Consider the following 25,144-nt stretch of genomic DNA (forward strand, 5'->3'; position numbering starts at 1 on the left):
TATTTCTGGGCAGAGTTAATAATTAAATCAGGTTCCAGTCCCAGACACAGGGCTTCAAAGGTTGGAGGAACCACTTTTCCCACAATCCTACCCATTGTCATTCTTGTCTCTTTCCAGTATTTGGAGCTGAGCGGGCATTCCCAAAACACATGATAATGTGATGCTTTGTCGTTGCCACAGGTTCTCCAGCAAAATTCTTTCCAAGAGTGAGGGGATGTACAGTTCCATTGCTGTGCTATTATTCTTTCCCATGCTTCCTGTTGGATTGTAATGCATCCCTCCTCCGATCACTTGTTCTTTATATATGTTGTTTCTCCTCCTTCCAATTCCTGCAGCTCTTTGTATATTTTTGATATAATTCCTCTTCCAGGTTTTGAGTATCCGGCTGACTGTGGTGTGGCTGACACCGAAGATTTTGGCGATTTCTCGATTCGATTTATTGGTGCGTTCCTTTGGCGTTATAATTGCACCGCGTGTCCGTGGTGTTATATCCATCTCGTTGAAGAAGAACGGGTTTACAAGCCAAAAACCCCTTTTTATACCAGACGGAAAGGGGATTAGAACATGGTATCCATTATTTATCCAATCAGAGACTTGCCTAACAAGAAATTAGGGAATGTGGTTGGTCAACATTGGTTGGCTAACATTGTTCTGAACTTTTCACAACCTTTAGAATGCTTTAAACCAGCAAACAGTCAAGATCACAGGGTGGTGCAATTCATTTGTGCAATTAGGGTGTATCTATCTATCTATCTATCTATCTATCTATCTATCTATCTATCTATCTATCTATCTATCTATCTATCTATCTATCTATCTATCTATCTATCTATCTGTCTGTCTGTCTGTCTGTCTGTCTGTCTGTCTGTCTGTCTGTCTGTCTGTCTGTCTGGTGTATGCATTTATTAAAATTTGAAAAAAATAAATATCTTTCACAAGACAAGTATCCTTTTTTTGTACGACATACTATAATGATTCAGCGAACTAAATTTCCCACATCACTGATTGGACAAGTAATGTTTGGTCGCCAGTGATTGGCCAAGTGGGCGTGTCATAATGCATTAACATGTTTAATTTCGTATGTCTTAACTTCCATAGCAGAGTCTGTCGAACGGACCCCTGGGGTTTGATTAACCCAGATTAAGAACCTCTGTTCTAGATGAATGTTTTTGTGACAATCTCTTGAGGCTTGCATATATTTTTTCTGTCATATAATGTTCACAATATATTATGCAAATTGTGTACATGCATCGGTTTTGTGATCTGCTTTGTTCAGTATCGATGAAATTTAATAACAAATTTTTGCACCAGCCGGCCTGGTAGATGAGTGACAAGAAGGGCAACTTCTCATCTCATCTCATTTTCCGTACCGCTTATTCCTCATTAGGGTCGCGGGGGTTGCTGGAGCCCATCTCAGCTGTCTTCAGGCACGAGGCGGGGGACACCCTGAATTGGTTACCAGCCAATCGCAGGGCACACAAAGACATACAACAGTCACTCTCACACTCACACCTAGGGACAATTTGGAGTGGTCAATCTGCCTGCCATGCATGTTTTTAGAGTGTGGGAGGAAACCGGAGGACCCGGAGAAAACCCACGCGGGTCCGGGGAGAACATGCAAACTCCACGCAGGGAGGCCGGACCGGGACGCGAACCGGCGACCTCTGCACTGTGAAGCCAGTGTGCTAACCACAATGCAAAACCCCGTTTTGGCCTCCCTGTGTGGGGTTTGCACGTTGTCCCTGGGTCCGCTCTCTCCAAGTGCTCCGGTTGTCCTCCCACATTCCAAAAACCTGGATGGCAGGCTGATTGAACACTCCAAATATCCCCTAGATGTGAGTGTGAGCGCAAGTGGTTGTTTGTCTCTATGTGCCCTGCGATTGGCTGGCGACCGGTTAAGGGTGTCCCTCACCTACTGGCCAAAGATGGCTGGGATGTGTTCAAGAACTCACGTGACCCTAACGAGGATAAATCAGTCCGGAAAATGAATGAATGTTTGCTCTACTTCTTTCGTCGTGAAACTGTAGGTGGTTTTGAGCCTGCCAAGTCCTTGCGCACACTCCTATGCAGTAGGTGGCAGTGTCACTAAAGTAATGTAATCAGCCGGTAAAAAAAGAAAGACAGGAAAAACAGATCACCCCAGCAACATAAACGCTCGAGATAACTTGAAAGATGGCGCGACGCACTCCATGAATATTGTTTCAAAATATACTTTGCCTGCAGAGGTCGAACAAGTGCTTTGGCGTTTTGGGATGACGTCAGTATCTTGTGTTTTCTGGTAGTATCCACTCTATTTGCTACTTTGTCAATTGGAATCAAAATAATTGAACAGACGCCATCAGATTAGCTTCTTGCAGGTACACAACAAAGTCATTTCTAACAGACGGGAACCAACGCTGAAATTGATAGTATGGCTTTTTATGAAGTTTACTCTCATCCTGTTTTAATGCGGTACAAAACAGGCGTTTGCACGAGCGCCACTGTGTTTCTCGTGGTTGCCGTGTGCCTCACTTACATCTCACCGCTGCTGGTGGCTTTCAGGAGCCAAGGTACTGTGAAGTTACGTCATGAAATTGAGCTGTTGCAGTGTTGGCGTATTAGTGAACAGCAAACTTATTAATGGGTTTAAACAAATATATTTTATCGTACTCTAGGTTTCTGGATTAAAAGGAACACGTATGAAGAACAAGCAGTAGTTCGATTCCAGTATGAGACACTGCTGATGGTTGCAACCGGTACAAATGGTGATCATGTGGCATGGAGCACCTTTCCCCATCTGAACAACATGCTTGGAGAAAAACTGAGAATCCCTGCTGTCTCTGTAGGATATTGTTCTCAATAACCTCTGCAAATACTTAATAAGTTTGAATTGTTTTTTGATTCTTCAAATAATTTTCACTCACGCAATCCTCAGGTGAGGGAAGAGGACCAGAACCAGGATGGGAAGTTGGACCGTCTGATTTTTCAACTGCAGTTACCACTAAAGGATGAGGAAAATGTGTACAGTGTCCAGCTGCTACTGATATTCAGCTACCAGCTCTATGTATGTATTATGTTACAAGCAGTAAAATAATTCAACTTGTACTAAAACAGTTGAGCAGCGTGTAGAGTAGTGCTGTGATTATAACAGGTGAACTCCTTGAATCCAAAATGTATTGGTGTTGAATTTAATGTATTTTATTTACTTAAACATGCACAATAATTATATTACTGATATTGCGGGAAAATTATGTCACATTCATCACTCTGATAGTAGCAAAAAAAGACCAATGTTAAAAGCTACCTCAAATACACTGACATTGGTCTGATTACTGTCACTTTGTTTTCTAGGCCCCTGCTCCATGACCAAGAAATTAAAAAAAATATATATATACTGTATATCCATCCATCCATCCATAATGCTTTCACAATAGCTGCAAGAGTGCAAGACATTTCACATCACATAAAGGGAAATGCTTGCTAAATTAGTCACACGCGGCCTTGATTTTGTATTTGTTTTAAGATGCCTCAACAGATATATTTGTGGTCTACAGAAAAGAAAGTATTGGTTTGGAGAAGTACAAAGTTATTGGAACAGGTGGGAACAAAAAGTTAGCACGTATCCTTCCCCTTTAATCATTAAGTCCCCACAGTTTTTATTACATAGCTGCAATGTAACTGCCCTTTATGTGCATGACAAACAGTTCATACTCTGTGTATGTTAGACAAAGTCAACAATGGTGATGCAGAGCCTAGCCTACATACAGCATTCCTCGCCTATTCCTGGAGCAAAGCTTTTCATCAGTGGAGACCTGAAGCTGCAGCAGAGAACGCCCTTGCCACACCGTGGTCTGTTCAACATTTACAATGTGAGCATAACTGCTACTCTCATTATAAGCCTTTTTTTTCTGAATGCAACATACTGCTGCTCATATGTATGGCTCACTCTGCTGATGTTTGCCTTGGACATTTTCTAAGGATTGTTAATCATTTTCAAAAGCAAACGTCTTTGGATCAGTTCATTACAAAACACCAGGCAAGAACATGAAGTGAATAGGGCAAAAAAAATATTTTTTTTAATGTTTTTTATTATGTATTTATTTTTTTACATTCTGCAGAACTCTCATTTATTGTGCAGTAATATATTTGTAACATGCATTTGTTACGTAGTTTGACACATTTTTGTGCTTTAGGAAACGTCTGAAATTTTGGGGGTTCTTGGAATGAATTTGGGCATTTACATGAAAATGCGTCTCTACTTAACATATTTTCCGGTGTATAAGGTGGTGTATTTTCAAAGTTTTTCCAAGTATAAGACACACCATTTTATAAGGCGCGACAGTAGAGGCTGGGTTTACGCACTACTCCTACAGGTGGAAGTGGAGTCGGTTGCTGCTGACAGGAGTTGCGAGACCTGTTGTGGCTCAATATTACTTAATATATAAGGCGCACCTGCATATAAGGTAAATGAAAATGAAGGCTTTTGGGTGGGCCTTATACATCAGAAAATCCGGCACATTTTCAAGTTAAAAATTTCTTCCAGAACCAATTTTGTAAGAAGTACACGGATATATTTATTTATTTACCATGAAAACGAGTGTTATTTTTTTTGCAAACAGTGCATTGCTGGGACAACGGATGGGTGCTTAGATCCTTAAAATTAATGTTGCTTTTGTTTTGCATCATCATGTAGTGTGGTTTTCCTGTGCGGAAAAAAATAAAAGTATTTCCTATCGCCAGGACAAAGCGGTGCTGATGCAATGAAATATACCTTTGTAGCATTCATCGTGCATGGGCTTTCATCAAATATGTCAAATTTGGAGAAAATGGAATCATCCAGGTCTCGTTACACAGTGAATCTTTAGATTTTGCTGCACCACCTCTTCAATGAAAAGTCATAATATTCAGAATCGAGCATGATTGTCTTGACTGTACAGTATTTTAAAGGGTTAAATAAAACAAAACAAGACATTTGTAGTTGTCATGAGATGGTGCATTATTGTCATATGAATGTCTTCAAGGTGTATATGATGAAACATGCAAGGGCAGGTGACAAAAAGACAGAAATTTGAGGAATGCACATAAAATATTGTACCTTCTTGAAACATTCAATAGATAAACGGGCTAACATGGCACCATTGTATCCGTTGGAAAATGTTATTCTATTACATTGTAATATCAATTTGAATTTGGTTAACTGTACAGCAGGAATGTTTCAGATTTATGCAAATTCACAACATTATATGCTCCTTAAGTGGACATCATTCACTACAGTTAGTTAATCTAAGGACTAATTACATTAATTCCACTCTGAATTGGTTTGGTCTGTATTCTTTTTATTCAAGGTTTCCGTGATCGATGGCTCCAGTCCATTTGCAAGTGCTTATGATCTCGACAATATCGTGAGGCGCTACCAGGAACGCAACTGTAAGCTCAAAGTTTTTCTCTGCTGTTTCAACGAAATAGGAATCTTGTATTTAAGTTTCAGTTGGGTCTAAAATATAAGAATCAGGCAAAGAGGATGAATGAGAAAGGAGATGGAACAAAGTGAGGCCTGTAACCCGCGCCAAGATGGTACGGGTGCGTGTCCTGCTGATGTGGGGACAAGAGCGCACCGTTGCTGTTTGGGAGAGCATTTATTAACATCTGCGGATGTGACGTAATATACCCCCAAAGCATAATGCTACCACCCCCATGCTTCACAGTAGGGATGGTGTTCTTTGGATTGTTGTCTTCATTGTTCTTCCTCCAAACACGCTTAGTGGAATTATTGGATTGGATTGGATATGCCTTTATTAGTCTCACAGTGGAGAAATTTACATTTCACAGCAGCAAAGTGATGAAAAGAATGAAAGTAGAAAAACAAAATACATGAGCTGCTGGAAAGGCAGCCACAAAATTAAAAATTAAAAAATTATGACAAAAATAAAGTCATATTTTGGTCTCATGTCACCACAAAACATTCTCCCATGACTCCTGTGTATCATCCAAATTGTCATATCAGAATCAGAATCATCTTTATTGCCAAGTATGTAGGACACACAAGGCATTTGTTTCCGGTAGAACACGCTGCACTAGTATCGTTGTCAAAAAAACTGCTAAGTGGCACTATACAGTTCCATTTTGGCTACTGTTGAAAGAGTTCAAAGAGTTAATGGCTTGGGGGAAGAAGCTGTTTATATGTCTGCTGGATTTGGTGCGCATGGATCGGTAGCGCCTGCCTGAGGGGAGTAGCTGGAAAAGGTGGTGGGCAGGGTGCGGAGGGTCCAGTAGGATTTTCCGCGCCCTAGTTTGGATTCTTGCAGTGTGCAAGTCCTCGAGAGTGGGTAGGGCGGTGCCAATGATTTTTTCCGCCGTCCTAACTGTCCGTTGAAGTCGGTTTTTGTCCATTTTTGTGGCGGCCCCGAACCAAACGGTGATGGAAGAACACAGGATGGATTCAATGACAGCCGTGTAGAAATGTTGCAGCACCTCCTGTGGCAGGCCATGCTTCTTTAGCAGCCTCAGGAAGTACATTCTCTGTTGGGCCTTTTTCAGAATAGAGTTGGTGTTGACCTCCCACTTCATGTCCTGGGAGACTGTGATTCCCAGGAACTTGAAGGTCTCAACGGTTGACACCAGGCAGTTGGATAGTGTGAGGGGTAGCTGTGGTGATGGATGTTTCCTGAAGTCCACCATCATCTCAACTGTCTTGAGCGTGTTCAGCTCCAGGTTGTGACGGCTGCACCAGAGCTCCAGCTGCTCCACTTGTTGTCGGTACGCAGACTCGTCGCCGTCTTTGATGAGACCGATGACCGTGGTGTCGTCTGCGAACTTTATGAATTTGACAGCTGGGTGCGTTGAGGTGCAGTCGTTCGTGTAGAGAGAGAAGAGCAATGGAGAGAGGACGCATCCCTGCGGGGCTCCAGTGCTCGTGGTTCGTGTTGTGGATGATAGATTTCCCATATGCAAACTTATGACGGGCCTTGACGTGTTCTGGTTTGTGCAGGGGAACCTTTCGTGCCATGCATGATTTCAAATCATGATGTCTTCGTGTATTACCTACAATGACTTTTTTCAGGTCATTGACCAACTCCTGTCGTGTAGTGACAGGGTGATTCTTCACCTTTCTTAGATTCGTTGAGACCCCACATGATGACATCTTGCATGGAACTCCACTCTGATTGAGATTGACCATCATGTTTAGGTTCTTCCATTTTCTAATGATTGCTCCAACAGTGGACCTTATTTCACCGAGCTTTTTTCACCAGCCTTGTGGAGGTGTACAATTTTGTCTCGGGTGTCTTTAGACAGCTCTTTGGTCTTCGCCATGTTACAAGTGAATGTCTTGCTGATTGTATGGGGTGGACAGTTGTCTTGATGCAGCTAAGGACCTCAAACAGGTGCATCTGATTCAGGACGATACATGGAGTGCAGATGGACTTCGAATACTTATTTGCAGCTGTATCACACAAATACATTGTTAAAAACATCATGCATTGTGATTTCTGGGTGTTTCTTTTTAGTTTATCTTTCTCACAGTAGACATGCACCTACCATGAAAACCCCTCCCCTGATTTCTAAGTGGGAGAAATAGCAAAATAGCAGGGTTTTCAAATACAGTAAAGTCTCGTTATATCGATATCGGATATAACGATAGTCCCGGTTATATCGATACTATTTCTATGCACGCACGGAGAAAATTACATGCAAACAGGGTCGGATATATCGATAGTCCCGGTTATATCGATATTTTTTCGGATTTCCCTTGAATATCGATATAACGAGACTTTACTGTACTTATTTTCTCTCTCTCTCTCTCTCTCTCTCTCTCTCTCTCTCTCTCTCTCTCTCTCTCTCGATATATATATATATATATATATATATATATATATATATATATGGCGGTCCGTGCATTTCACACCTAGGCCTTCAGTGAAGTCCTGCTAAGTCCGACTTGAACAAATATCCCTCGTAATACCGTAATTTATGACACAACGACTGGAGATATCATTTACAAAAGCAAACGCACGCAGTACTGGGCGTGGCATCACCTTAATCGTCTACAACACAGGCTACTACAAACACTTAAAAATAAAAGGAAATTTAAAATCATTTGTCCACAAAGTTTTATTAAGTCCACCAAGAATATGCAATCTTTAGCAAGATTTTACGCTAAATTACAAAATGTCAGTTTAATATAAGAAAAACAACAAGACGTTCACAAAACGAACTATTTGTTGAAAATAAAAGTAAACAAATCTTTTTCATTTGTTCTTGAGAATAGGCTTACCTACATGCGACAGCGAGTTGTCCTCTCCTTCAGCCATTGTGGGTTAAAAAAGCGAGTAGATATACTTGGTTTTTATGCTAAAGTTTCCGGGTATGATCTGTTGTAGTATTTGCATAACGCTGCCTCCGCTGAGGGCTGAGGTAAAGTGAGTATCCAATCACAGGACGCGTACATGTCATGTTCAACGCGAGTCCCTCTAGCTAGCCTTACTGTGCCAACTCGTGATCTGATTAGCTATCGCAACTATATATCAGCTACATGTGCCCGTTCATGTACAGCGCACAGACGCCCTCACTGTTGATTCTGAAGGCGTCGGTCAGATTTCATACAGCCTGGTGGCACAAGCTAGCTGAATTCTGATTGGATTAAAAACTCTGACCTAAAACTACAACACTGAAAGGAGCATAACCAAATGGATATAACATCAAGAAAACAGTATGTAGAATAATTATATATATATTTAGAAAAAATACTTATTTAATGAAATTAAAACTTTTATTACTTTTATTATTTTATTATATTATAAAATTATATTATATACTTTTATTATAATTATGATAATAATGTCTGATTATGTTAGGCCAGCAGAGAAGGCCTTGCTGGCTCTGACGGCCCACCACTAATATATATACAGTAAAGTCTCGTTATATCGATATTCAAGGGAGTCAGAAAAAATATCGATATAACCGGGACTATCGATATATCCGACCCTGTTTGCATGTAATTTTCTCCGTGCGTGCATAGAAATAGTATCGATATAACCGGGACCATCGATATATCCGATATCGATATAACGAGACTTTACTGTATATACATATATAAGATCAGAGCATTGTCATCAAATGGCGAGTATAGTTTTACTTTATTTGAATGCTGCTGTGCCAATGACCATTTTGTGTTGGGAGCGTTTTACTGAGCATCTTCATCTTTATTAAATTCATAGAGTTGCTTGTTCTGTAGCTACAAAGGGACACAAGCCAGTGTCTTATTGTGCCGGTCCCATGCCCAGATAAATACAGAAGGTTGTGTCAGGAAGGCCATCCAATATAAAAGCTTGGCCAAAACCAACATGCGAATCAAACCTCTGAAGATGGAGGACACTAATTGGCTATGGCGGCCCCTGAAGGGAAAAGCCGAAAGGAAAAGTAGATATAATTTACATTAAATAAAATCATAATAATGGAGTCCATTGGTGTTTACAATAAAGGTAACTTACAGGCAGAACATAAGACGGTGTGCCGATGAGTATTTAACTTAACAGCCAAGGAAAATCAGCGACTTTTATTTTTTTGTGGGAGTCGGGAGTTCAGTACCCTTGTGTTGTGTAAAGAAATATACGAATCATCTGATTTAAGAGCAAATATCTTCTGAAGAAATCAGACCCAAATACGAACATGGCTTTTAGATAGATGTCAAGACTTTTAAAATCCACCACATTGTATGATTTTTTTCCTACTTTTGTATTTCAGTGACCACGGTACTTTCCTGTCCCATCCCGGTGTGGACTACTGGACGGGCTGCTGGCTCTCCTTTCCAGCTAAATGCAGAAATTCACTACCCTGTGGAGGTCATTAGATATCCTTTCAGAAATACCGACGCTCCCGACTTACGAACATTCGAGTTGCATATGAAAATGTTTCCGGGTACGTCGAAAAATATTAAACATATTAAGAAGTTAGATTTTATATTGCGTGCCTTTTTCCGTGTAGTGCCTCTTTCCACTGCTAATACCGATGCGAGGCGCTGTCAGAGCTCACTCAGCATCCACCCGTCATCCTGCTTCCTTTGCCCAGTTCGTCGCAGTGCCCGAGTGTGTAAACGTATCTCCAGCAGTCTAAGAACTTTGACATTTTTATTGTTAAATATCTCGTGCATCCATTATTCAATATGGTTGGTGAAAAGTGAAAGGCTTCTAGTGAGAGTGGAAGTGTAAAAAAGAGGCAAGCCATTTCATTTGAAATGAAAGTGGCAATAATAAAGAAGCTTGATGCGGGTGAGAAAATGGCAAACGTTGCACGTGCATACAACATGAATCGTTCGACCATCTGTACCATTTATAGGGGAACACGTGAAAAGTGCAGTGCCGATGCAATTGACGATCATTAGCAAGAAAAGAGGGAAAATCCTAGAAGAGATGGAGAAACCTCACCATTTTGCTTGAGGCTACTTATCTGAACATTAAACATACATATATAAGCCTGAAGGACAACCGACATCACTTTTTTGTTTCCTAACTGACATCAGTAAAAACTTTTTATAGCATCTAAAATATCCAATATGATATTTTAGTCATATGCAAAACACCAATAAAAATGACTTTGTGTCCAAAATCTGCAACAAAAAAAAAATGAACCCGGAAGTGGCCAGTTTCAGAAGGTCCCGCCCCCTTGGTCGCGGTGTCAGACGTCTTGCCTTGCTGGAGAATCAAAACAATGGTTTCAGATTCGGAGAATATGCTTTCTTGTTACTCATCCAGTTATGAATATGAATCAAATAGTTCTGAAGAGGAAAACATACATGTTTGCAATCGATTAAAGAATTCATTTGTGGCATTTTGAGGCAATAAGGGGGGGAAATGTAGCGCCAAAGAAGAGGCAGAAAATGGCGACAGAACTCCGTGTAAGGAATTAATCAGCCCGTTTCCACAGGCTGATTAATTCCTTACACTGAGCTTTGTCACCCTCTTCTGCCTCTTTTTGGTGCAACACGAAATTTTCAGACCAAACATGTACATCAAAATGCATTGACGTGATGGAAGGACTGCTACAATGTGTCCTTTTTTTGGTCAGGGGCGTTTCTTCAGTGACGTAACGTGAGGACTCGTCACCAACTCAAAAACAAGACTTCCGGAATATTCAGTGCGAGTCTTTAAACGTAAAATATAGCTATATGCAGTGGAGTCTTTGTAAAATACGCTCAGTAGAAGTCATTTGAAGCCATTTTACAAATTATCGACACAACTTGTCCAGAGACGTCTGTTGTCCTTTAAACATACATTCCATACAAAATATAGCACTGAAGCAACTTATGATCAAATTCACCTTACGAACGGCCGCTTGGAAGGTGAATAGACAGACACTACCCAACTCTTTATTTTTGTGATTTTTTAAACCCTCTAAATTTAATGTTGACTGTCTAACAGCGTTTCGCTAAAACTCACAGATGTTGTGTTTTAACATGATGAAGCCTCTTTCAAAACAATATTTCGTAGATTTGGTCATCCTCTACCTTTATCAATTGTGTCGTCAGGGCGTTTTTGGAATGCACATTTTACAGTCTTTGTGCCAAGAACTCTCACATGCTCACCGCTGCTTGCTAATCCTGCCCAACTCCAATGGAAGCCTATCAGCTTTGGCGAAACGGGTCCAATATAATAGCAGCTAATCATTGTCCGCCTCATGGTGTGACTGACAGTTGTTTCCCAACGTTCACCACATCAAACAAAGGTTGCCAACACATCAAAGACTAGAAAAGAGGCAACCCGCTGACAGAAACAATAAAGGCAGGGATTTAAAAAAAAATGTAAATACAGACGCTCCCCACCTTACGAACGAGGTACGTTCCGAGCTGTCGTTCATAAGATTAATTTGATTGTAAGTTGCTTCAGTGCTATATTTTGTATGGAATGTATGTTGAAGTCAAACACTGAACGGGGAAGTATAAAACAGACGCTCTTCTTCTTCTTCTTTTCCTTTAGGCTTTTCCCTTCAGGGGTCGCCTGAGTAAATCAATGTCATCCATCTAACCCGGTTTTTGCATCCTCTTGTCTCACACCAGCTACCTTCATGTCCTCTTTGACAACATCCATAAACCTCCTCTTCGGTCTTCCTCTTGGTCTCCTGCCTGGCAGTCCAAGGCTCAGAATCCTTCTCCCGACATAGTCACTCTCTTTCCTCTGGACATGTCCAAACCATCTCAGTCTGGCCTCTCTGACTTTGTCTCCAAAGCCTCTAATATGAGTTGTCCCTCTAATGTACTCATTCCTGATCCTATCCAACCTGGTCACTCCCCAAAAAACCTCAACATCTTCAGCTCTGCTACCTCCAGCTCTGCTACCTGTCTTTTCATCAGTGGCACTGTCTCCAGTCCAAACATTATGGCTGGTCCCACCACCGTTTTATACACTTTTCTTTTCATCCTAGCTGAAACCCTTCTATCACACATCACACCTGACATCTTTCTCCAGCCGTTCCAGCCTGCCTGCACACGCTTCTTCACCTCTTTTCCACACTCTCCATTGCTCTGGACAGTTGACCCCAAGTACAGTGAGACCTCAACTTACAAACACCTTAACTTACAAACTTTTCATCTTACAAACGTTAAATTTCTGAAAATTAAACCTTATAATAAGCACTATTTTCATAAAACACACCCACCACGGCTGGCGGAGTGATCTTCAGCGGAAGCACACGACCGAACAGCACCAGAAGCTAAGTTACCAACAGTCCTTATGGAAGGTGATTCTCCTTCCATAAGCCATCAATGACCATCAAAAAGGGAAAGAAAACTTTATTTTACAGCACAGTTTATTTCTTTAATTACAGTCCTCATGTAATGCGACTCTCTTTCCAAACAGCAATTCCCTTTGACCTTCGACCTCCAACGCCATTCCATCAAGCCATAAATGACCATCACAAATGTAAATAAAGAGACTTTATGATACAATGCAGTGTATTTCTTTCATTACAATACAATAGCACATTTATTATACATAGAATAAGGTATGTTGTGTTTAGTTTTAAGGCTTATTTAGTTGAAAAGTACATTTTATGGAAACCCGGGAACGGATTATTCCCATTTTAATGGTTTCCTATGGGAATTTTTTTTCGAGATACACACTTATCACCTTACACACTCTGTCTGGGAACCAATTAAGTTCGTAAGTTGAGGTCTCACTGTAGTTGAAATCCTCCCCCTTCTTTATCTTTTCTCCCTGTAGCATCACTCTTGCACTTGGATCCCTCTCATTCACACATATATTCCGTCTTGCTGCAACTGATCTTCATTCCTCTCATTCTTTCCTCTAACAGTCGTAAAATAAATTCATACCTACTGTAGTATGACAATTTATATCCTTGTGTCTTCAGTAAGCCATTACCGAAGCTGCTGTCACGATGTCCGAATTACATGTTATTACTTTTTGTTATGCATCACAATTCGTCTCCCCCTCGGAGCCTCAACTGGGAAGAGGGATTTCCTCCCCACTCGCATATTCTCCACAGCCAATCGTAAGCAAGCTTGGCACCTCCTCCTCAGAGCGTCAACTGGGAAGAGGGATTTCCTCCTCGCGCACATACTCTATGCGGCCAATCGTAAGCGAGCTCGGTGGATCGGGGCTTGAACTCGTTGGCAAAACTTTAGCATAGCGGATGCTGATTGGTCAGCCTTGGTGTCCGTCGTGTAAACATCCAGCACTTGAAACCCCTAATGTGCCTGTGTGTGTGCATATGCGTGAAGCACAGTGCGCAGCCAATCGCAAGTGAGCTCGGTCGGAAAAAATCACGCAATACAAAATCTAACTTGCAGCATCTCTGCCCGAACATTTTTCGACGTACTGTACCCGCAAAAATGTTCGTATGCACCATAACGTCGTAACTCGAATGTTCATAAGTTGGGGAGTTGTCTGAATTAAATTAAGATGCCTTGCTGATTTTCCCCCTTTCTGGTTTCTGATTATTTCTGTATATTTATCTAACTTTGATTTTTCAGAACATCACACCAAACTCGTTCCGTCATGTTCCAGTCTTGATTAGCGGCAGGACTACGACCTGTACCATAAAATTTGGTTTGTGTATTTCAAAGTCGTCGTAGAGGATATTTCGGGCTTTTCCGTGATCCGCCGGAAACTGCCGAAAGAGATAAGCGAATATTCATTTACCCATGGTACATTACAGTATTTACATTGAACATGGCGGATGTTTGCTACATGGAGCATGAGAACGGGAGTAAAACTCAAAGACATTAAAAACAGGAAGCAAACAAACACGTTCTCGTTTTTTTTAAGAAACAATCGAATAAGTCTGCGTAGGGTAGTGACAATTCGTTGCAGCAAACCTCTGTTCATGATTCGAATTTAGTGGCTAATGGGAATGATGATAGAGCTGTTGCAGCGCATTGGAAATCTACAGAGCAAAGAAATTTGTTTAAGTAGGCAATCGTAAGAAATATTCTGCTCAGTGTTCTTTTTTTTTCTCTTTTCTGCAATACCGTAGAATATCAAAATAGCACACGATTGATTGTGTAGTAACAAAAGAAAATTAATTCAATATATTTGTTTATTTTATGTATAAATATATTATTTGACTTGAATTAAAATTGTTGATATATTAGAAAAATTACTTTGACTTAAATAATGTTTTTTCATTTACAATTTAGAAATATCATGATCCAATGATTGTATTTTTTTTTTTTAACAGTTTAGTATGTTTCGGCAATCTGGGTAAATCGGGCCCCATCAATTTCAGACACATGGGTGCCAACTGGCTCCCTTTTTTAATTTCCCAGATGCATCCCTGAAAATACCGAAGTCATAAATTGCTGTACAATCTGCAGTTTGATTTATATGGGTTGTATGGAACTGGTAGACACGTGTATCAAAAGTCAGTTCGAGGATCAGCTCTTTTATTTTCTGTGACGTCTAAGAATATTTGGAGTTGGCATAATCATTGTGTTGATATTTTATAGAGCAACCATTGAGTCAGTCCTGCCTTTCGGAATAACCAATTGTTTTGGGAACCTGACTGTAAAATCAAAAGCACAAATAACCAGCTTGGTTACGACAGCACGGAAGGTAATCGGGTAGCCCCCACCCCACCTGCTCCCAGTACATATTTATGCAGTTTGCTAAATGTGAGGGGAAAAAATACCCAATCGGGATAAGAAAGTGACCGGAATGCCATTTTGTTTTTATAAAGCGACTACATTTTTGAAGTCGGTGTGTAGAAAAGGATAAGCAAAGTCGAGAATAAACTAGCACGCCATCTATTAGCTGGCTAGCTTTCTATCTATTTGAGTTACTTCCGGGTTGAGTGAACGCTGGCGCGTGTGGCTGCCGCTGCTCACCCACAGAAAAAACTTATCCCGTGACTGTAAAGTGACCTTGAGAGTTTTGAAAGGCGCTAATAGACTAAATATATTATTAGTTTGTTGTTCAATAGGCCAACAACAAGTTAGACAATTCTTCCCATGTGCTGCACTCATAATTCGACCTCCTAAATTCAGGAAATGGGTATTGGACTCTTCTCTGCAAATTAAACCGATATAAAAACTCTTTCATGCCGCAGACTATCGTCTTCATCAGCAATTATTTCGAGGGATGCAGACAGACAAGTGGGAGAACATGAGGGTGGACTATATTGTCATGTGTTATCTGAAATTGCCCAATTTATGTTGTGTATCGTATATTGCTCAATGTATGTAGCAGAACAGAGGGCCTGTCCTCCGAGACAAGTTTGTCCTACGGTAGACCAAATAAGTCATATCCAGGCGGTTTAGTAATCGAAAATGTTCCTTCTACAAAGAGAAGTTGGTGAAAATGACTCCAGAACAATGACAAAGAATCGGCACAAACGTAAACTTATTAAAAAAGAAACTAAATCAGAAAGGGTGAAAATATTGTGTGTGTTTTTCACTCTGCACATAACATGCATTAATCATAAATGTTGGGTTTATTATTATGCACTCTTGCAAAATCATTTTTTCTTTGACTTGTTTGCCATCACCTATTTTCCTGGCTTCTGGGAAACAATCAAGTTTGCCTGGATCCAATATGTCTGCATTCTCCTGATCTTTCTCTGGGTGTTTGAACGCATCCAAACATTTGTATTCCAGAACCAGGTTTTATCCACTGTACCTATAACTCCAGGAAAACCTCATCAGCAGTGACAATGTATGACAGTTGTAATTTCTCAAATTAATGCACTTAATATGGAGCATGCACTCTTCTATCTTTACATTACTGGCTAATTAAGGACTGATATCTGCAATTTTTCATTTTTTCAATGTCTTAGGAAAGGTTCCTGTATCTATAAATGTGAAGGCAGTTCTTTGGAAGAAAAAAAATAGCAATGATATGTGATTTTCGTGGACCGGCTGTACCCCCCTCGCAGGGTCCTTGAAGGGGTATGGAAATTCGCCCAACCAGTCTCCATTTTTTTTGTAAAGCTGAAGAAGGCGTTCGACTGTCGCTTGGGGAGTCCTGTTGGGGTGCTCTGAGATGAGATTTTTTTTTTTTTGTCTCACATTGGAGAAATTCCTAATTCACAGCAGCAAGTTATGAAATCAGAATCAGAATCAGAATCAGAATCAGAATACCTTTATTCGTCCCGCAATGGGGAAATTTGCAGTCCACAGCAGCAATTGAAGAGGGATGGGGTTGGGGTGGGAGTGAAAGGATAGAAAACAAGATATTCAAGCATAACAAAATAAAAATGTCAACTGTATACTGTGCAAATGTAGATGTGCAAAAACCGTTCTATAAACAAGACTGTACATAGTGCAGAATCAAGAGATGCATTAAGATATATTGCAACAACCCATATTTACAAGTGTCCAGTTTTTTTTTTTTTTTTTTTTTCACATGTGATCATTGGGAATTGTGAAGCCTGACAGCAGTCGGTAGGAACGAGCGGCGGTACCTCTCCTTCTTGCAGCGCGGGTGTAATAGTCTCTGGCTAAAGGAGCTACCCAGAGCTGTCAGGATGGGCAGGAGGGGGTGGGAGGGGCTGTCCGTCATAGCTTTTAGTTTAGCTAGCGTCCGTCTGTTGCCCACCTCCTCAAGAGAGTCCAGCGAGCAGCCCACGACAGAACTGGCCCGCTTGACAAAGCGCTCCAGTCTTTTTCTGTCCCGGGTGGTGATGCTGCCTGACCAGCAGACAATGCCATAGTGGATGGCTGATGCCACCACAGAGTCATAGAAAGTCTTTAGGAGTGACCCCTGAACTCCAAAAGACCTCAGTTTCCTGAGGAGGAAGAGGCGACTCTGTCCCTTTTTGATTAGGGCATCTGTGTTTGTTGTCCAGTCCAGTTTATTGTTGAGAGTAACACCCAGGTACTTGTAGGAGGTCACCCTCTCAATGTCCGAACCCTGGATGTTCAATGGTGCAGGTGACGATTGTTTCCTGCAGAAATCCACCACCAGCTCCTTGGTTTTGCCAGTGTTGATCTGGAGGTGATTCTGCTGGCACCAGTCCACAAAGTCCTTTGTCAGTCCCCTGTACTCCCTATCGTCTCCCTCTGTAATGAGGCCGACAATAGCTGAGTCGTCAGAGAACTTCTGAAGGTGGCAGGTTGGGGTGTTGTAGTTGAAGTCCGAGGTGTAGAGGGTGAAGAGGAATGGAGCCAGGACTGTTCCCTGCGGCGCTCCGGTGCTGCAGAGAAGCCTGTCCGACTCACAGTTCTTTACCCTCACGTACTGTGGCCTGTTTGTGAGGTAGTCTGTAATCCAGGATGTGAGGTGATGGTCGACTCCGGCATGCTGCAGCTTGTCCCCCAGTAGACTGGGCTGGATGGTGTTGAAGGCACTGGAGAAATCGAAGAATGTGATCCTCACCGTGCTCCCAGCATTCTCCAGGTGCAGCAACGCCGTATGGAGGAGGTAGATGATGGCATCCTCCACACCGATGCTGGGCTGGTAGGCAAACTGCAGCGGGTCCAGCGATGAGCTTGCCAGCGGTCGCAGGTGGGTGAGGACGAGTCTCTCCAGCGTCTTCATCAGGTGAGACGTCAGCGCCACCGGTCTGTAGCTGTTGAGCTCTTTGGGGTTGGCAATCTTGGGCACTGGGACCAGGCATGACGTTTTCCACAGCTGTGGAACTCTGCCCAGCTTCAGGCTCAGGTTGAACAAGTGCTGGACAATGTCACACAGCTGGTCGGAGCAGGTCTTGAGGAGTCGGGAACTGATGTCATCCGGACCTGCTGCCTTCCTCACCTTCATCCTCCTCAGTTGGTTCCTCACCTGCGCAGTTGTGACAGACAGGCAGGAACCAGGAGGCAGAGTGGCGGCTGAGGGTGTGGCAACGGTTGGGAGGGCAGATGTTGGTTGTGGAAAGCTGGTCGTGAGAGGGGGCAGGGAGGGTAAGGCCACAGTGAGAGTTGGTGCAGGTGCAGCTACAGGTGAAGTTGACGGTGGGCCGGGGGCGGCTGGCGTCTTGTCAAACCGATTGAAAAAGCGGTTGAGTTCATCTGCCCAGTCCTTGTCTTTTTCGTTCAATGTCACTGGGCTTTTGTGGCCTGAGATGTTTTTCAGGCCCTTCCAGACACCAGCGACATTGCTGGCTTGCAGCTGCTCCTCCATTTTCATCCTGTAGGCCTTCTTCCCCTCTCTGATCTTCCTCCTCAGTTGGATCTGCACGGCCTTCAGTTCCTCTCTGTTGCCCGACACAAAAGCCCTTTTCTTCTCCTTCAGGAGGACTTTTATGTCGGGATTAATCCATGGTTTGTTGTTGGCAAAACACCGCACAGTCCTGGTGGGTACGGTGTTTTGTTCACAAAAGTTAATGTAGTCTGTGATGGTGTTGGTGAGTGAGTCAATGTCTTCCCCATGAATCTCAGTAAAGAGCTCCCACCTGGTTGAATCAAAACAGTCCCGCAGAGCTTCTTCAGCTTCTGTGGACCATCTTTTGATCGTGCGGGTCACAGCTGGTTGCCTCTGGACAAGGGGTTTGTACACAGGCTTGAGATAAACCATATTGTGGTCTGCTCTTCCGAGAGGGGGGAGGGGGGAGGGTTTGTATGCATCCTTGGCGTTTGAATAAAATAGGTCCAATATGTTATTGTCTCTGGTGGCACAAGTTACATACTGTGTGAATGTTGGGAGGGAGAATTTCAGGGAAATGTGATTGAAGTCCCCTGAGATGATAAACAAGGCGTTGGGGGACTGGGTTTGCAGCTTGTTTACAACAGATATGAGGGCATCGGAGGCAGCGCCGCCATTTGCCGTAGGGGGAATGTACGTCGTCACGGCTATGACGTGTGAGAATTCCCGTGGCAGGTAATGCGGCCGAAGGCTAACGGCTAGCAGCTCGATGTCCCGAGTGCAAAGTTTTTCCTTCACCGTGATGTGCCCAGGATTGCACCATTTGTCATTCACAAATACAGCAATCCCCCCTCCTTTCTGCTTACCGCTGCCTTCATTTCTGTCCGCTCGTACGAGTTGGAAGCCCTCCAACTCTGCGTGGGCGTCCGGAGTGATTGCCGAAAGCCATGTCTCCGTGACGAGTAGCAAGCTGGCTTCCCGGTACTCCCTCTGATGTCGCGTTAGCGCCGCGAGCTCGTCCATTTTATTTGGGAGCGATCTCACGTTCCCCATGATGACGGACGGGAGAACGTGTCGGTATTTCCTCGTTCTTTTGCGGCGATCTTTCCCGGCCCGACATCCTCGTTTCCTCCTCTTCAATTCATCGGGGATGTCTGGTGCGGCGGCCGCTAGTCCGCTATTAGCCCGCCACGCTAGTAGCTGGTCTCGACTGTAAACAATGGGATTCCGCGTGCGCGTGGATTCCCCGTTCACAGGAGCGATGAAAAAGTAAAAAATAACGGCGATGAGCAAAAGAAAAGATGCCCATCTCCTCTCCGTAGGTTTATGGAGCGAGATCAGGCAAAACAAAAACGGAAAAGTAAAGAAGTGAAAAAGTAGACAAGAAAGGGAAAGAGCTGCTGTGGAGGCAGCCACACAGGGGGGCGCCATCTTACAGCCCATGTTCCCTGCACCACCAATGTCAGAGTTTGATTCACATTATAAGTCCGATTTGTTTCCGGTGAGGTTTCAAACCCGACCAGGCTGCTCTTTGTCACCAATTTTGTTCATAACTTTTATGTCGCTCATGTATCAATTAAACTTGGACAGATTTGGGCTGGGATGAACACACTTTTTGACTGGCCCTCCCTTCCACGAAACAAGAGTATGTATTTATTGTCATTTGCCCGTTTTTCTGAATGGAGGAGTAGTGTTTTCTCCTCTGTTCATCTCTTCCCTTTAATTATCAGGTTGGGTTCGTTGCTCTTCCCACACCCGCGTCTGATCCGCAATCACCTCCTATGTGTACGGCCTCTGCTGACCAAGCGGGTGCCAGATAACCATTTGATTTTACATTTTTAATTAGAAATTGATCAATTTTCTTATCCACTGTATCTTCACGTGGTTTGTGGACTCGCAGTAGGTAGGCGGGGGACACGCTGAACCGGTTACCAGCTGATCGCAGGGCACACAGTGTCATGATCTGGTTGGCAACCAACGGGGGGCGCTGTCGGCCCCGCCTGCACCTACACAGGTGCTGGTCGTTTCCAATCAGTGACACTCAAAAGGACCCCCGGCATGACCATTCGGTGTCGGTTAATTGTTGAATGTCATTGTTGTTTGATGCACTGTTGTATGATGTTGAACGCATTGTATTACTGTTGTATGCAATTGTATACTTGTGTGCAGTGCATGTGTTTGTTTAACCTTGGCAGACTTTTAATCTTGTTTTTCTTTTGATACTTTGTATTTTTTCTGTTCAGATGACTTTGATGTTTTAGATTTTGTTCCTGCTGACTTTATTTTAATACAATTTATCAAACACAACCTCCTGCTCCCTCCTGCCTGCTTTTTGGGATCCGCACCCGCCATCACCACCTTCCAAACTGTGACACAGAGACAAACAACCATCCACACTCACACCGAGAAACAATGTTGAGTGTTCCATTAACCTGCCAGAGAAAATCCACACAGGCCCAGAGAGAACATGCAAACTCCACACCGGAGGGCCGGACCCGGAAGCAAACCCTCCACACAATGCACCCATCCAGTGTCACTGCCTCTCATATGAAGTGATATTTGGATAAATACAGAGGGTTGTGTCAGGAAGGGCATCTGACGTAAAAGCTTGGCCAAACCCAATATGCGAATCAAATCTCTGAAGATGGAGGGCACTGATTCTCTGTGGTGACCCCTGAAGGTTAAAGGCAAAAGGAAAAGAAGATGTTGTTTATATCTTGGACAGTCAACTGATTCCTTGCTCATGCGATTGCCGCTTGGTCGTTCTCATAAACCTTGATTGGTCAATAATTGTATCTATCCATACCATTGAATCACTGGTCTAAATACATAAACTCCTGGACAGTTGAAGCTAAAACCATGTACTTTTTCTTGCAGTTGGATAGTGCAACGGTTGATTGCTTTCTACTTGCATGAAATGAAAGAGCATCTGGTCAATTCCAATACTCTTGCGACTGGGTTTTGGACTACCCGTAGGCTTAGAATACTGTGCATGTAATGAAGACCAGAGAGCAGAGCATTCCAGTAATCCAAGCGACGGAATAAAAGCATGCATCAGCACTAGAGAGAAATGGCCGCACTGTGACAACATTTTTGAGATGATTGTTGTATGAAATCAAACTAAGGTCAGAGTGAAAAATGACGGCCATGTTCTTTACACAATGTGAAGGTTGATTGTAAAAAATAATAAACTAGACAACAATTAGTTGTATTAAGTTCATCGTGTCTACTTGATATATAATTTAAAACAGATTCTTATTTTACAGGCAGTGTATTGTCGGTGTTTAAATACCTGACATGTTTCGGCGTCTATGCCCTACGAAGGCGGAAGTAGACGCCGAAACGTGTCAGGTATTTAAACACCGACAATACAATGTCTGTAAAATAAGAATCTGTTTTAAATTGGACAAAAATTAGTTTATCTAAAATCTTACATAAAAATTATGAATAGGATACAGGTCTAAGTTTTAAAAAAGCTGAGGTCAAAACTTCTCTTTTCACAAGTGACTTCACTGCCGCCAATTTGAAAACATCAGGGGCAAAAAACCCATCTGAAGAGAAATAAATGTTTTCTTCTTATTATCATTATTTAATCTCTGACAATTTCGCGGGCTGAAAATGATGTGGCGTTCCTGATTTAGCCCCCTGTGACTTACACCTGTGATTTGAATGAACACAGATCTGATATCCTGCCAGAAATCGATAAAAGTCACATGAAGTTCTTGCTCCATAGCCCTCATTCTTTTTATGTTTGGGCTATTTCTTTAGGCTCTTCGGGTCCGAACATTTCATTGACAACCACTTTGCAGGTGGAAAGAATTAATTGATCTGCCTTTTTTTTTTATTTAACCACAGGTTAAAGAACGTGGTAAATGTGCTTGCAAGTCTCTCCTGTTCACCTCTGCACTTTTTCTCATTCACATTGCTTGTTTCTCTACATATTCACACAGGCGAACAAAATACTGCACATTGTTGTTTTGAAGTGAAGAGTGTTTGGATGTTTTTCGTGGAGTTTTAGCTTACTTGGGACCATAGTGCTGTTTCACCACATATCAAGCACAAATGAGTCAATTTGGTTGCATCTCTGGTGAAAGTAAATCTAAATAATTCATTTTGTTTAATTTGTTCATGAGTGAGAGCAAGAGAAAGCCAGAGATAAACAGGCGGATGTGTCGACTGTGATGTGTACTTTGTATCAGTCTTTTGGAATTCAGGAAGCATCCTTCTCGGAGCTTAGCCAAAAGGCAAAACTCTCAATTCACCGGTCAATCTGTGTTCCAACCCTCACCTATGGTCAAAAGCTGTGTGTCATGAACCAATTATAAGATATCCAGAGCAGCAAGTTGCCCACTCTCAGAAAAACCTCTTACTCGCTATTTGGTCCCACACTATACCAGCTTATAAAGAGCCCTCATTGTGTTTGCTGATCTCGACAGCCAATTAACTACTGGTAATTACTCCTCTTGAACTATCACATCAATCCCATACCTGTTATGAATCATGACATACTAAGCTCTCCAACAATTTATTGTGATAAAAAAAATAATGATTTCATTTTTTTTTTACTTTACTGTACATATGTTGAAATAAATTGTAATTATTAATATGGCAGATAGTTTCTGTATCACTTTGAGATTTGTGGAACGCATATGGTTTCTTTCACAAGAATGGATTGATTTTTGTACTTGAGATGCTCCAAAGTATTGTCTTAAGCAGCATCTGTGCTGTATTTTGAACATTTGACAATACAGTTGTACTATAATTCATTTTAATGAATGACAGTGGGCTGGTATCCTGTCATTTTCTTCACAACGTTCAAAATGTGGAAATTCAGGCTAAATAATAATAATAATACATTTTATTTCAAGCGTCTTTCAAAGCTCTCAAGGACACTTTACAGTGACAGACAAGCATGGATACCATAATAAATAAAATACAATTATAAATAAAAACAAGAGATAGAGCTACACAGAAAATGCCATTTTAATTTATGGGGGGCAAGGTTGTGGATAGCTTTAAATGTATAAAGAAGAATTTTGAAGTTGATTCTATATTTGAGCTCTTGGAGGATGGGGGGTGATGTGGTGAAAGGATGAGTTTCTGGTGATGGTCCGGGCTGAAGAATTCTGGATGTTGTAAAGGTGCGTTTCTAGTCATACTGATATGGACTGTTTTTTATTGTTTACCATTTTTTAACCTTGATTGTTTGTATTCGCCAACCTCTGTGTTTCTTCTACTTTCTAAAAATGGGTCTGGACAAATATTTTGTAATAAATCTCAGTCTCTGAGCTAAGGAGGAAGAGGCTCCTTTGTTGTCCGGGACAGAGATTTGGGCAAAGAGGAAGTTATGTAACACTCTCCCCCCTCGCTGCATATTTTATTGTGGTGGTGATTGAGGTACGTACCTCGTAGGGATGAGAATTCCGGCTCCTTTCAGAGAGCCGGTTCTTTTGGCTCGGTTCACTTGAAATGTCCGGCTCTTATGGCTCCTAAATGGCTCCTCGTTTTTTTGTTGCTGAAATTAATTTACCAAAAATCATGTAGAATTGTGTGAAAAACGAATTGTAAAAGAATACATTGTCAAGTATTTTTATTTGTATGGCTTTATTTATATGTGCACAGAGAGCATCCACTAACTTTTACGTTCCCAGTGGTTACTCTGGTCTGATGATCAGCTGTCACTAATTTGCTTTTCATATTAATAATGCTATAATACCAACTAGTAAAATTGATAATAATTGAATAATAATAATGACAACAGCATAATCTGATAACATTTGTCCACTGTACATGTCTACACTGATCTCCAGTGACCTGCTCAAACGGCTCCAAAACTGTGCATGCGTCCTGCAGTACCTCCCCAGCTCCTCTGCTAAATTCTCAGAAATGTGTCTTTCATTGAACTCAAAACAACCCAGCAGACAGGTCCCCACTTTGACATTTTAATAAAGTGCCATGTAACTGACGAAGGGTGTTGTGGTTCAAGATTCCAGCAGTCAGTTGTGAGACAAACAGCTGTGGCTTTTTTTGGCCCGTTCTTCGACTCCAGCACGTTTTTTGTCTTATATTGATTCTTTGAGAAAGTGTTATCAGAATCAGAAAGCTTGTGGGCGGGGAATAGAGGGGACGGGGGAAGTCGACCCCCATGTCCGGCTCCTTTTTAGGAGCCGGTTCTCTTCGGTCACTTCAGAGATCCGGCTCTAAGAGCCGGCTGGTTCGCGAACGACACATCACTAGTACCTATGTTAAAAAATGTCCCGCGGCAAGAGAACCTCACTCGCTCGGGTCCTGCCTCAACATCCACCCAACACCCAAACTACCCTCTGACTCAATCCCCCCGCCCAGGCTCTTGTTGGTGGCACGCCAGCAATCTTTGGCCACGTCTCAAACTTCTCTTTGCACACAACCGGGTGGATTCAAGGTGGAGGTTGGCGAGCAGCTGCTGCCGCTTGATGGAACAGCAGAAAACCAGGGGGAAAAAAACTGTGTGGAGAATTGTGGATGTCTCGGGAAGTGCGAGAAGCCGGCTCCGTCTAGAAGCAGTGCAATCCCATACAAGCCGAAAGGTAAATTTGAGTAATTGAATTGATTGAAACAGTATCACGAACCAACAACGACAAGTTTTGAACTCTCGAATC

General features: G+C 42.2%; 1 protein-coding gene across 2 annotated transcripts; it reads left to right on the forward strand.

Moving 5' to 3' along the window:
• Positions 1-1,884: 1,884 nt before the first annotated feature.
• Positions 1,885-16,542, forward strand: tmem231 (transmembrane protein 231). 2 transcript variants are annotated; one of them, XM_088997596.1, is made up of 8 exons: positions 1,885-2,549; positions 2,655-2,821; positions 2,915-3,043; positions 3,705-3,848; positions 5,325-5,406; positions 9,721-9,826; positions 15,973-16,139; positions 16,261-16,542. In XM_088997596.1, the coding sequence occupies exons 1-7, from the start codon at positions 2,411-2,413 to the stop codon at positions 16,133-16,135; spliced, it is 930 nt and encodes a 309-aa protein (XP_088853722.1). In that variant the 5' UTR covers positions 1,885-2,410; the 3' UTR covers positions 16,136-16,139; positions 16,261-16,542. The 2 variants fall into 2 exon arrangements, with proteins under 2 accessions (XP_088853722.1, XP_088853721.1); XM_088997595.1 differs by having other exon boundaries at positions 15,973-16,541.
• Positions 16,543-25,144: the final 8,602 nt, after the last annotated feature.

This window comes from Hippocampus bargibanti, linkage group LG05 (assembly GCF_051943395.1).
Source record: "Hippocampus bargibanti isolate YZ-2025 linkage group LG05, ASM5194339v1, whole genome shotgun sequence".
NCBI classification, from domain to species: Eukaryota; Metazoa; Chordata; class Actinopteri; order Syngnathiformes; family Syngnathidae; genus Hippocampus; species Hippocampus bargibanti.

What these genes read in the sequence shown, in the direction of transcription:
- tmem231 (XM_088997596.1), top strand. Translation starts at nt 2,411, where the DNA reads ATGGCTTTTTATGAAGTTTACTCTCATCCTGTTTTAATGCGGTACAAA. An exon ending in GGTGGCTTTCAGGAGCCAAG is followed by an intron (nt 2,550 to 2,654) that starts GTACTGTGAAGT and finishes ATCGTACTCTAG; the next exon opens with GTTTCTGGATTAAAAGGAAC. An exon ending in GTCTGTTCAACATTTACAAT is followed by an intron (nt 3,849 to 5,324) that starts GTGAGCATAACT and finishes TTTTTATTCAAG; the next exon opens with GTTTCCGTGATCGATGGCTC.